General features: G+C 44.0%; 1 protein-coding gene across 2 annotated transcripts in view; it reads left to right on the top strand.

Annotated features, from left to right (window-relative positions):
• MIEF1 (mitochondrial elongation factor 1) overlaps positions 1 to 13,936 on the top strand; it is a 55,031-nt gene that overhangs the window by 21,131 nt on the left and 19,964 nt on the right. Inside the window, exons 2-3 of one of the 2 annotated variants that reach the window (XM_069231290.1) lie at positions 261 to 441; positions 8,977 to 9,233. In XM_069231290.1, the coding sequence (XP_069087391.1) occupies positions 261 to 441; positions 8,977 to 9,233 (438 nt within the window). Of the gene's footprint in view, positions 1 to 260; positions 442 to 7,572; positions 7,790 to 8,976; positions 9,234 to 13,936 lie in introns of those variants that run through there. The other variant, XM_069231291.1, reaches the window with a different exon arrangement.

The following is a 13,936-nucleotide window of genomic DNA, read 5'->3' as shown; positions in this document are numbered from 1 at the left end:
CCACTTTGGTGGGCTGGTTACCTACCAGTCATTAGGCAGTGGTCCCCCCCCCCCCCCCCCAACCCCCCAACAACTGTCTACAATAAAAGCAAGCCCCCTTGAATTCTGCAGTTTCTGATGACTTGAGCTTCTGAATTGAGCTGGAAATCTGTCTTGCAAAGCCAAAGTAGATGCAGATTGGAAAGACATATGCCAGGTGTGCCAATGCGCATGACTTTGAATTATTGCACTTGGTCTCATGTGCCTTTTGTCCTTCCCAGATGTACGATCGTGCAATCAGTGCACCGGCCAGCCCCAGCAGGGCAAACCCATCAGGCAAGAGAAGTTGGGAGGAGCCCAGCTGGCTTGGGTCCTCCTCACGACCCTTAAACAAGGATATGAAGGTTGGAATAAGCCGGTCCCTGCAGACGTTGCCTACCAACTCATCAGCTTCTGAGAGAGGTGAGGATTCCTGGAGATGAATTATCAATAGATATCAGGAAAGTCAAGGGTTTACTTGGTAAGAGGGTCAGCTGGATCTAATGCAAAGATAAGCTAGGCTGTTAAGTGCGGTGAGATAGAGGTAGGTGGGATAGATTGGCTAAGGTATCAATAGGTGGGCAATCAGACTCTTTGTTTCTCATTTAGCATTATTCCTTCCTCCCCGCTACATATCCCTTCACCCTCCAGCATTCCCATCTCACCGACGTCCCCACCATTGTCATACACAAATACATGGACCAGACTATGGGGGAAAATTGAACTTGGATGCTTTTTTGGTACTGCAGTGTGCTAGTTGACATATGTACTTTATGATGCCTGTTAATAAACTTCATCAGTGACTTCCTGTCATGTTCAACACAGTGGTTCCCCTCCAAACCTCCCAATATCTACAGCACCGTTAGTGGGTTGGCTCAACCTGGATATAAAATCTCAAAAAAATATGAACGAAAACTTTGAAAGACGGTGGACATGAACTTGTGACACTAGCTTTAAAAACAAGTACGGAAAGAGTATGGAGATGATCAAGAAAGCCGAGAGATCCTACTACTTGGAGTACATTTTGGATGATCCAGCCCATTTTAAGGGTCTCTTAAAAATCCTCTTCAAGTTCTGCAACTACTCACAAGTGCTTTGCATGCTACTAGCTGGTCTTTTCACTGCAACACCTTACATTCTGAATTCCCCATTTCAGAGGAGAACAGTTGGTGACACCCTATTTGTGCATATGCCAAGCCTCTAAACTAATTAACCAAAACTTTGTATATACAATGTACTACCCATAAAATACAGTTCTGCACTGAAGAAATGGTATGGAGAATAGATTAACTCCAAGTTGTTACAACATTTACTGGCTGTATTGTGTGTCCAAAGGACAATGATTGGCCCTTGCTTTTCAATATTTACCAGTGTCTACTCCCAGAAATCTTTGATACTTTCAAGTTTACATGCTATATCTGATCAGACAATGCTCTGATCATACTGGAGCTGGGATAAAATCTTCAGAGATGGACATGACGGCACTTAAGAGAAATATCTTTTTGGATGCTGCAGGATAACCTTAAGCTCAACTCCCCAAAAACTAAGTTCTCACTTGAGGAGCTGTCGAAATATGAAATCCTCTTAGTTTAGCTTTAGGGAATCGGACCATCCCAAAACATCTCTACACAAGTAATGTACTAATCCCACAGTATATAGTACCACCTCTCAGCTGTTACTCATATGAAAAGCCGGATCATTATAATGCGAGAATATCTGTTGAATCCTCCTTCAATGCAGGAACAAAACCAGAGACCAGCCAGTCTTGGGGTATAAAGAACGACAATTTAATACGTGCAAGGGAACTGATGGCTTGAGAGGCCAAGTCCAAGCAGTCCAAATTGCGGAACTCCAATACAATCTTTTATGCATGAAGGCCAGCAGAATGTGAAAATACATTATACAGTCAGAACAGAGGTAATTTCTTCATCAGTACATGGTGTGATGTTGATCTGGTGATGCATGGTATTACACATGTTCGATGGCATATGTTGCTGCAGATACACATGTTGAGCACAGTCCGCTGCCTGGTGTTGGGCTCGGAGTATTACAAGTTGTTTTTCTTCGAAGAAGTCTTTTTTTGGTCACGGGACCGAAGGACTCCTCCCTCTTCGGCTCCATTGCGCATGGGCGTCGACTCCATCTTAGATTGTTTTTTTCCGCTGTCGGGTTCGGACGTATTCCTTTTCGCTCCGTGTTTCGGTTCGGAAAGTTAGTCAGAATCTCGGAAGAAAGCGTCGGTATTGTTCCGTTCGGTATCGGGATAGTTAGGTACATCGACACCGATCATCGGAAGACTTTGCGGTAGCTTCGATTCCCCCATCGGGGCCTGGTCGGCCCGACCGCGTGTGACGCCGAAGCCGATGGAACGGACCCCGTTCCGTTTCTGCCCAAAATGTCACAGTAAGTATCCTTATACAGATCAGCACCTGGTCTGTAACTTGTGCTTGTCCCCCGAGCACAAGGAGGATACCTGTGAGGCCTGTCGAGCCTTCCGGTCCAGAAAAACACTCCGGGACCGAAGAGCCAGGCGTCTACAAATGGCGTCCACGCCGACAAAACAACGTTTCGACGACGAAGAGGAAACATTCTCGGTTCCGGAATCAGAATCCGGAGACTCCGACGTCGAACAACAAACATTGAGTAAGACGTCGAAAATAAAGACCATCGAAAAAACAAAAGCCCAGGGGACGCCACTGCCAACAGGTCATGGCTCGACCTATAAAACCGGCGACCCGTCGAAGGCGCCGAAAAAGGGCACGCCCATAGCGAAGACACCAGACTCCGGTCGAGGGACTGCCATGGAGCAACCTCGGAGCCGAGATAGCGGCTCCGAGAAGCAAAAACAAGATGCCGGCACCGAAAAACATCGGCACAGAGACACACTGCTGAAATCCACAAAAATTCAGTTGGTACCGAAACCGAAAAAAGATTCTCTCTTGGCGCCGAAAAGTTCCACACCTCCTTCCTACACAGAGGAACAAGGAATAAGTGGCCAGATGCACAGATTTGGACAAGAGCTCCAAAGTGTAGAATCAGACTACACACAAAAGAGACTGTACATCCAACAAGACACAGGGAAGATATCAACCCTTCCCCCAATAATGAGAAAAAGAAGGATCGGATTTCTCAAGGATGACGCACAACCACAAGCCAAAGTGGTTAAAGTCACGCCTCCGCCCTCTCCACCACAACAGGCATCGCCGGCACAAACTCCGCCACAAATGCACTCACCAGCGCAAACTACTATAAGTCAAGATAATCCGGAACAAGACGCCTGGGACTTATACGACACCCCAGTGCCGGACAATGATCCCGATTCATACCCCCACAAAGCCGTCACCGCCAGAGGACAGTACCTCATACTCGCAACTGGTGGCTAGGGCAGCAGAATTCCACAATGTCCAACTGCATTCCGATCCTATAGAGGATGATTTTTTATTTAACACCCTCTCGGCTACACATAGCCAATATCAATGTCTCCCAATGCTACCAGGGATGTTACAGCACGCAAAACAAATTTTTGAAGAGCCCGTAAAATCAAGAGCCATCACCCCAAGGGTGGATAAGAAATATAAACCACCACCCACAGACCCAGTGTTTATTACTTCGCAGTTACCACCTGACTCCGTAGTAGTAGGGGCAGCTCGCAAAAGAGCAAATTCCCATACATCTGGCGACGCCCCACCTCCGGACAAAGAAAGCCGAAAATTTGATGCAGCAGGAAAAAGAGTCGCATCACAGGCAGCCAACCAATGGCGCATCGCAAATTCTCAAGCGCTGCTAGCCCGATATGACCGCGCACACTGGGATGAGATGCAACTTCTCATAGACCATCTTCCCCAGGAATACCAAAAAAGGGCGCAGCAAATAGTTGAAGAGGGACAAACGATCTCGAACAATCAAATCCGCTCTTCAATGGACGCAGCCGATACTGCAGCAAGAACAGTCAACACTGCTGTCACCATAAGGAGACACGCATGGCTCCGCACTTCAGGGTTCAAACCCGAAATCCAGCAGGCTGTCCTTAATATGCCCTTCAACGAAAAACAACTTTTTGGCCTTGAAGTGGACACAGCCATTGAAAAACTTAAAAAGGACACAGACACGGCCAAAGCCATGGGCGCACTCTACTCCCCGCAGAGCAGAGGCTCTTTTAGAAAAACTCCATTTAGAGGGGGGTTTTGTGGCCAACCCACAGACACCAGCCAACAAACAAGAACCACACCCTATCAGGGTTCATTCCAAAGGGGAGGTTTCAGGGGATATAGAGGGGGTCAATTCCCAAGGAGTAGGGGAAGATTCCAAACTCCAAAAACACCTCCACCTAAACAGTGACTTTCAAGTCACACAACCCCTTCACTCAACACCAGTGGGGGGAAGACTAAGCCAATTCTACCAATCTTGGCAGCAGATTACAACAGACAATTGGGTACTAGCAATAATCCAACATGGCTATTGCATAGAATTCCACAAATTCCCACCAAACATCCCTCCAAAAACACGCAAAATGTCACTACAACATTTAGAACTTCTAGGACTAGAAGTTCAAGCACTACTGCAAAAGGATGCAATAGAATTAGTACCAGTACAACAAAAAAACACAGGAGTTTACTCCCTGTACTTTCTAATTCCAAAAAAAGACAAAACATTAAGACCAATATTAGATCTCAGGACACTAAATACCTACATCATATCGGACCACTTTCACATGGTCACACTACAAGACATCATTCCACTGCTCAAACAGCAAGATTACATGACCACATTAGACCTAAAAGATGCGTACTTTCATATACCGATACATCCTTCTCACAGAAAGTACCTAAGGTTCGTATTCAAAGGAATACATTACCAGTTCAAGGTGTTGCCATTCGGAATAACAACTGCACCAAGAGTATTCACAAAATGTCTAGCAGTAGTAGCACATATCAGGAGACAACAAATACATGTGTTTCCTTACCTAGACGATTGGCTAATCAAGACCAACACAGTAAGAAAGTGCACAAACAACACCACATATGTCATACAAACCCTTCACAAACTGGGTTTCTCCATCAACTATACAAAGTCACACCTCGAACCGTGTCAGACACAACAATATCTAGGGGCAACCATCAACACATCAAAAGGAATTGCCACTCCAAGTCCACAAAGAGTTCAAGCATTCCACAAGGTAATAAGTGCTATGTTTCCAAACCAAAAGATACAAGCAAAATTTGTGCTAAAACTTCTAGGCATGATGTCATCATGCATAGCCATTGTCCCAAACGCAAGACTACACATGCGACCCTTACAACAGTGCCTAGCATCACAATGGTCACAAGCACAGGGTCAACTTCTAGATCTGGTGTTGGTAGACCGCCAAACATACCTCTTGCTTCTATGGTGGAACAGCAACAATTTAAACAAAGGGCGGACATTTCAGGACCCAGTGCCTCAATACGTTATAACAGATGCTTCCATGACAGGGTGGGGAGCACACCTCAATCACCACAGCATTCAAGGACAATGGGACGTACACCAAACAAAATTTCATATAAATTACCTAGAACTGTTAGCAGTATTTCTAGCGTTAAAAGCCTTTCAACCCATAATAACACACAAATACATTCTTGTCAAAACAGACAACATGACAACAATGTATTATTTAAACAAGGAGGAACACACTCAACGCAATTGTGTCTCCTAACACAAAAAATATGGCAGTGGGCGATTCACAACCACATTCGCCTAATAGCACAATTTATTCCAGGGATCCAAAACCAACTAGCAGACAACCTTTCGCGAGATCACCAACAAGTCCACGAATGGGAAATTCACCCCCAAGTTCTGAACAATTACTTTCAAATTTGGGGAACACCCCAGATAGATTTGTTCGCAACAAAAGAAAACGCAAAATGCCAAAACTTCGCATCCAGGTACCCACACCGCGAATCACAAGGCAATGCTCTATGGATGAGTTGGTCAGGGATATTTGCATACGCTTTTCCCCCTCTCCCTCTCCTTCCATATCTAGTAAACAAATTGAGTCAAAACCAACTCAAACTCATACTGATAGCACCCACATGGGCAAGACAACCTTGGTATACAACTCTACTACACCTTTCACTAGTACCGCATGTCAAACTACCCAACAGACCAGATCTGTTAACACAACACAAACAACAGATCAGGCATCCAAACCCAGCATCATTGAATCTAGCAATTTGGCTCCTGAAATCCTAGAATTCGGACACTTAGACCTCACACAAGAATGTATGGAGGTCATAAAACAAGCTAGAAAAGCTTCCACTAGACACTGCTATGCATCTAAGTGGAAAAGATTTGTTTGCTACTGCCATACCAATCAAATCCAACCATTGCATGCCTCTACAAAGGACATAGTGGGATACTTACTACATTTGCAAAAAGCAACCCTCGCTTTTTCATCTATAAAAATACACCTCGCAGCAATATCTGCTTACCTACAAACTACTCATTCATCGTCTCTATTTAGAATACCAGTTATTAAAGCATTCATGGAAGGGCTAAAAAGAATTATACCACCAAGAACACCACCAGTTCCTTCATGGAACCTTAACATCGTCTTAATAAGACTCATGGGTCCACCTTTTGAACCCATGCATTCCTGTGAAATGCAATATTTAACGTGGAAAGTCGCATTTCTCATTGCAATCACATCCCTCAGAAGAGTAAGTGAAATACAGGCATTTACCATACAAGAACCATTTATTCAAATACACAAAAATAAAATAGTTCTAAGAACAAATCCAAAATTTCTACCAAAAGTAATCTCACCATTCCATTTAAATCAAACAGTAGAATTACCAGTGTTCTTCCCACAGCCAGATTCTGTGGCTGAAAGGGCACTACATACATTAGACATCAAAAGAGCACTAATGTACTACATTGACAGAACAAAGTTAATCAGGAAAACAAAACAACTGTTCATAGCTTTTCAAAAACCACACATAGGAAATCCAATCTCTAAACAAGGCATTGCTAGATGGATAGTCAGATGTATTCAAACATGCTATCTTAAAGCCAAAACAGAATTGCCTATTACACCAAAGGCACACTCAACCAGAAAGAAAGGTGCTACAATGGCCTTTCTAGGAAACATTCCTATGAGCGAAATATGTAAGGCTGCAACCTGGTCTACGCCTCATACATTTACTAAACACTACTGTGTAGATGTACTAAATGCACAACAAGCTACAGTGGGCCAAGCTGTACTACGAACATTATTCCAAACTACTTCAACTCCTACAGGCTAAACCACCTCTTTTAGGGGAGGTAACTGCTTTATAGTCTATGCTCAACATGTGTATCTGCAGCAACATATGCCATTGAACTGAAAATGTCACTTACCCAGTGTACATCTGTTCGTGGCATTAGTCGCTGCAGATTCACATGTGCCCTCCCGCCTCCCCGGGAAGCCTGTAGCCGTTTAGAAGTAAATCTTAAATCTTAAACATTTGTAAATAATTATTATAAACTTTTTATGTACATACGTATTTACTCCATTGCATGGGCACTATTTATAGCAAACCACTCCAGCCTCACCCTCTGCGGGGAAAACAATCTAAGATGGAGTCGACGCCCATGCGCAATGGAGCCGAAGAGGGAGGAGTCCTTCGGTCCCGTGACCAAAAAAGACTTCTTCGAAGAAAAACAACTTGTAATACTCCGAGCCCAACACCAGGCAGCGGACTGTGCTCAACATGTGAATCTGCAGCGACTAATGCCACGAACAGATGTACACTGGGTAAGTGACATTTTCAATATTAGGCATCTATCACAGTAGCAGCTTGATACAAGATGACCACAGGCTTGACCTGCACACTTCTCAGACGGTTGGGACTTTCCAAGGCGTCACCAAACCAGTCTCTTTATAACCTTTCCTCAGACCCATGTGGACATTCAGATGTCTGTCTGTTGCTGGGTGAATGAAGCAATGCATGTTGCGTGAGGTGTCTCTTTGAAGCAAGCCTTGCCTTATAAGCTGCCTTTCAGGGTTAACTTAGTAAAGGTCATCCAACCTTTTGAATATGGATTTTCAGGCCTATTGAGCATCACAGGATGAAGTCAGGCCTGGAGAAATAATAAAATGGATTCTTTAGCCAGTTTCCACACTGTGGGCATAGACTCTACCCACAAGTCCATGGCTAGAAGAATGTTGTGCAAAGCTTTCTGCTTCAGTCGCTGTTTGATGCACATAATGGGGCCAACATTCTGTCAAACCTACTTCCTAGGGAGGACTCTGATCCAGAATGGCTCGACCACAGCTCAGCCCCACCCAACTTAAAAATAAAAAAAAAAAAAAAAGTGAGCGATCATTCTTTGTATAGATTTGTAGGGTTCTGAAGATCCTGTCTTCTCCTTTTGCTTCATACTCATCATAGCAATGTGATGCAGAAAGACACTCCAAATGCTTAGGTAAGCAACGCTTGACATAGCTTGAATACATGAATCTCCAACCTCAAGCACTTCACCCTTTTAATGTCCCTGATAGGTCTTATCTTCAACCAACACTTTCAACATGGCACTATGATGCAAAACTAATTGCTTCATTGTTTCTATTTGATTGAAGGGCTGTGTAAATATTACTGCTCGGTCTTTCAAAATGCTTTGGTTTTGCAATGAGTAAGAAAGCTATGCACGGATGACAATATTCCTTTTGTGTAGTCTTTTTTTTTTTTTTTTTTTTTTTTTTTTTTTTTAACACTTTCCTTTTCCCGCATGTTTTCTTCAGGAAACTTTTCCTTTTCTGTGACCCTTTGTTCATCCTTCACTTATCTTTTTCAGTTTTTTTTTGTTATTCTTTATTTATTTTTTCCTTTTTTCCTTTCCCCTTTCCATCACTCCCTCCTTGCTTCTTTTCTTCTCCCTTGTTGCTTTTCTCTTCATCCTCCATTCTCTCATTCCTCCTTTTTTACTATCTTTCCTCTTCAGCCGAAACTCTCCGTTCCACACCCTCAAGCAGGAAAGGCCAAGTAGATATGAAGAAGGCTCGTTTGCGTCTGTCCATGCAGGAGAAGCTCTTCGCTTATTATCGCCAGCATGTAGCCATCCCACCAGGTGAGCAGGCTCTTGCCAAGCAAGCTGCTGTGGACATCTGTGCGGAGCTGCGCACTTTCATCCATGCTAAGCTCCCTGACATGCCGCTACGAGACATGTACCTAAGTGGCAGCCTCTACGACGACCTGCAGGTGAGACCCCATGACTGAACTGCAGAGCCATGCCTCTGTATGGATGTTTCGTATCAAGAACATTGGCTCTGAAAGGTGTCACTATAAATGAATAAAAAATGTAGTACAAGCTGTTACGTAACAATCTTGAAAATTATTTTGTTTTTTATATTGAGGGATTACTGATAGTTCCAAGTTCTTCCAGAAAGAAGCTAAAATGGATTTAGTAATGGTTACTAGGAATATAAAGTGATGAATGGAATGCTTGAATTGGTTTTGACCACTTGTGATTACTCTGGGCCACATCCCAGTCCATTTTTTTTTCACCATTATTCTACTTCAGATTAGACCCAGCCATATGCAAATCAGCTTTTGCCCAGTAGGAACAGTTCCACCTGAACTACTGTTTGCAAGCATTCCTCCCATCATCATTTATATGTTTGATGTAAACCCCTAAGTGGCCAATAGTATCCCCAGACGTGGGTCCCTGTGCTCACAGTGCCACTGGAACCAAGCCTCACCTTACTGAAGTGGCCCAACTAGGCCACAACCTGTTATGGGTTGCTTGTGTTCTGGTTCAGAAAGACCTAGCTTTGCAGCTAGAGATGGACTCTTCCTACTGGAGCAGGGTCAAGACTGATATACTTATGGCTGAGTCTAATCTGAGCTGATCTGTCACAAAGGGGCCAAGAAAAAGGGGGAGAGGTGTCCAAAAACATTGTTTTCTTCTTGTAATTGCCGTAGGAAACTTGGCTCTCCAATACAAGAAAAAAGTATCTAAACAGAATTACCACAAATTTTGCACAAAGGTAGAAAGAACTTAGTAAGTCTGATTTTTGTCATACGTGTGAATCATTTTTTGAGGAATTGGTGGTTAGATAGGGTCTTGGGCTGGGCATTGAGGGGTTAAAAAGCTTAGTATATCCGTATGATCCTGTGGGACCCACAATTTAAAAAAAAAAATTAACATCCTGACTGGCGGAGGGAGCCATTTTGGACCCATGGGAATGGGTGATTTGATCAGGTGGCAAACTGAGAAGAAAATGTTGCTGGTGCCACTAGATGACTTAAGGACTCTCTTCCTGTGTCCTAAAAAAGGGTTTAAAACTAAAATGTGCAATATGTACTGCAGTACTCCTATGAGACGCAGTGCAGCCGGCTCCTGTGAGGTACTTCGGTACTCGCATAGGATCCACTGTACAAGATTCTTCCCTGCAGCTTGTCTGGCTCGAACAGCAGTACAGCGGGTTGGAAATTTTGGGTGATTACCACAGTTAGACATCGGAAGGGAAGTGGATGGGTGGGGGTTAGGGGTAGGGGTTCGTGTGTGCAGTGGCGGTTTCTATACATGGGCGTCGGGGCTCCGCCCCTTTGAAAACAAAGCGATCATTTTTTAAAATTAAAAAATACCTCCTATAAAACTTTGTAAAATAGGGGGGCACTCACCCAAAACCAGCATTATTGTTGCTGGACAAGTGACGTGACGTCACGTGTTCACTTCAGCTGCTCCTGTGTACGTGTAGGCAAGCCCAAAGTGAGTCTATTGCCGGGCTGATAATCTCACAGCCCTGAGGACTGTGAGGTCATCAGCTCAGCAAAGACCCAGCATCAAGGCCTAGTCTCCACCCCCTGATGACGCAGAGGCCAAGTTAGCCCCAGGCGTTTTAATTCAAGCCCTGAAGCGCTTCGCCTCCACGTCAATCGGGGAGTGGAGAGCATTTGTCTCCCCACCCTTTCCCAACTTGGTAGAGGGCATGGTGGGACCTCTCACCCCGCGACGAGCTGGGAAAGGGTGTGGTAGGCGGGAAGACTTGCATCGCATCAATCTTTCACGAGAAAAACAGTGCATCGATGGATTGACTGAATTACTGAATGGAGGTATGTGAATATCGTCAATATTAGCCATAAATGTCTCTGTGAATGTGCTTTTGCAGGCTGTTTCGGCTTTTCTCCCTTTCTTTTCTCACAGTTTCCTCTACGATGAGTCATTATGAAGCTGTTCGCATTGACGTTCTTCAGCAGAAAGCCTCATTATTAGTCAATAGATATTTATGGTCACAAAGACAGACTGCCATAGAGTCGTTGTGAGTTCTCCCAGTGTCTCCTGATTTCACCCTGGTGACTCGTCTAGAGCTTCCCTGGCTGCATCTTTAGTCTCCTAATTTCACCCTCATGCGTCTCGCCCATTCTCTCTCCCCCCCTCCCCCCCCCCCCCCCCCCCCCGAGTTGCACCATTGCAGTCTCCTTATTTCAACCCAGGCTATACCCCCTTCTTCTACTGCCTCATCGTCTGTCGGTGATGTTGCACCTGAGACCCCAAGGGGAGTTCACTCCCAGTCTCAGGGCTGGTGATCCCGGGAGTGCGTGGATAGTAGTAACCAGCTGACTCCCAGTTTTGAGGGGTCACCATCTAACAACAAAGCCGACCAAGACACCTCCCTAGTCCCAGAATGTATTTGTTAAAAGTAAATACGAGTAATTATTTTTTATATATATATATATATATATATATATATATATAATTATTTTTTTTTTTTTTTTTTTTACCGTTCCAGTTTTATATACCGCTAACTCGACCCAGCGCGTTACATGACCACCAGTTATATTAAAAAAGGGCGCATTCAGGCACGGGGAAATGAAGTGATTTGCCCAGATTCACCGGCTGCTGAGCAGACACAGATTCGAAACTGGTTCCCCAGCTCCAGGGAGGGCAGCTCTGGAAATGGGGTTATCTAGTGATGCTCAGTGAACATGGCTTCTTGTTGCTTGTGGCAGCCAAGAGTTTTGTCCAGGATTTGTGTGTCCGATACGTCCCGCATCCAGTAGATTACTGCCGCAGTTTGCAGGTTTAAGTTGCTGAAAAGGCCTGTTTTATTTGAAGATTTTTCAGGGGCTGGGCAGCTGGCGGAGTTACACGCTCGCCGCTGACACATGCTATGATGTGCAGACCGTGGTTTCAGTGTTCGCCTTGGACTCTGTGCTTTTGAAGACCTTAAATCACGCGCCGGTGAAGCAAGAGGAGATCGGTGAAGATATCTATAAATATATATTTATGATATAGCGTTGGGGTGCAAGGAGCCCTTTAAGGCGGGTTTAGACATGCCAGCGAGTTCTGCCGTTGTGGTGTTTTTATAAAAATGTCACGAGTACTACGTGTTGTGTTACACACTTGTACAGACCTTGGGAGTTTGGGGGCCAATGTCTCCCCCTCTAGCACACCACAGAGTTTCAGAGTAGGGCAGCTGCAGGCTCTCCTAGAGGAAGTCAAGCACTGAAAGGGTGGGTGGATAGATTGATTGACCACTGGATGGATTGACGAGTGAATGAAAGGATGAATGCATGGATGAGTGAAAAGATGAATGGTTTATTGAAAGTGTAAATGTATGGGTGGAAGATTGGTTCTATGAGCAAAAGGGAGGATGGATGGGTGTATGTCTGAGTGAAAAGGTGGATGAATAGTTGGAGGATGAGTGAAAAGATAAATGGATGAGTGAGTAAGAAGATGGGTGAGTGAGAGTAAATGGAAGGGTGGATGAATGAAAGGATGGATGAATGTGTGAAGGGAAGATGGATGAGTGAAAAGCTGCATAGATAGGCGAGGGAAAGGCTGAATGGATGCCTGACAGGATGGATGGCTGAGTAAAAGGATGGGTGGATCGAGGGATGGATAGGTGAAAGGATGGAAGAGTGGATTGCTAGGTTTGGAGATGAGTGAGATATCAACCCCAAAACGTCTTGATGCTGTACACATTGCTAAAGAAGGAAGTCAGGCTTGCCTACCAAGCCAGGCCAATGGAAGCTATTTTGGTTCTTTTTATTTTAAAAAATGTATCTCAATTTTGTTAAATAGGATTTGCAGAAGAAAGGGAAATTGCTACTAACCTCCTGAAAAAATGCGTATGCACACCCCCCTCGCCGCCAAGCCCAGCCCCACCACTCGCAAACCTCACCAGCCGCCACTGCGTGTGTGCGCAGTGCCTTGCCAGGCAATATATTTGGGTACTGTTATAAAATCTTGATTTGCTTTACATAAATAAACAGATTACTGAAAAAAAGGCCAAGATTACAGTGAAAATGTCATTGGGTGTTAAGGTGAGTTAAAAACTAACATATAAAGATTAAATAAAACTGAAATTCACCAGTTATAGCTTACTGAGCTAACTATAACTTTCACCCCTGCCACACTGCCTACAACCTCACATGACATCACTCATTACATGTTAAATCACATCCCTAATCACATCCCAAATTACTCATCAAATCACTGATTACATCAATCATTGTGACAGTGTCCAATAGGGTTTATGAAGATGTTCTACACAAGCGTCCAATTTTCTATTACCAGTCACTTGATAATGCACATACCCCGTGGCCATCTGCCAAGCACACATCTAACTAACAAAATGCCTCCATAGACTTTAATGTCCCTTTAAAAAACAAAACAAAAAAAACCTTGCACGCCCTCCAAAAAGAGCTTGTATTCCATTCAACTTAACAGCATTACCTTCTTACAGAATTCACACATCCTGTAATTTTGAATGCATTTGCAGAAATACGTTATCGGATTTTCTTACAGACCATAAAAGTTCACATAACATATACATAAGTACATATTTAAAAACACAAATATATACAGCAATTCAATTGTATTTGTTGGAGACATTTCATCCTTAGCAGCTTGCCCACTCAGCTGTTGGCATATCACATTAACCCTCCACGGAAAG

This window comes from Pleurodeles waltl, chromosome 4_2, assembly GCF_031143425.1.
Source record: "Pleurodeles waltl isolate 20211129_DDA chromosome 4_2, aPleWal1.hap1.20221129, whole genome shotgun sequence".
Taxonomy (NCBI): Eukaryota; Metazoa; Chordata; class Amphibia; order Caudata; family Salamandridae; genus Pleurodeles; species Pleurodeles waltl.
The sequence above is the reverse complement of the archived record's forward strand: the minus strand, read 5'-3'. Positions and strand labels throughout refer to the sequence as shown.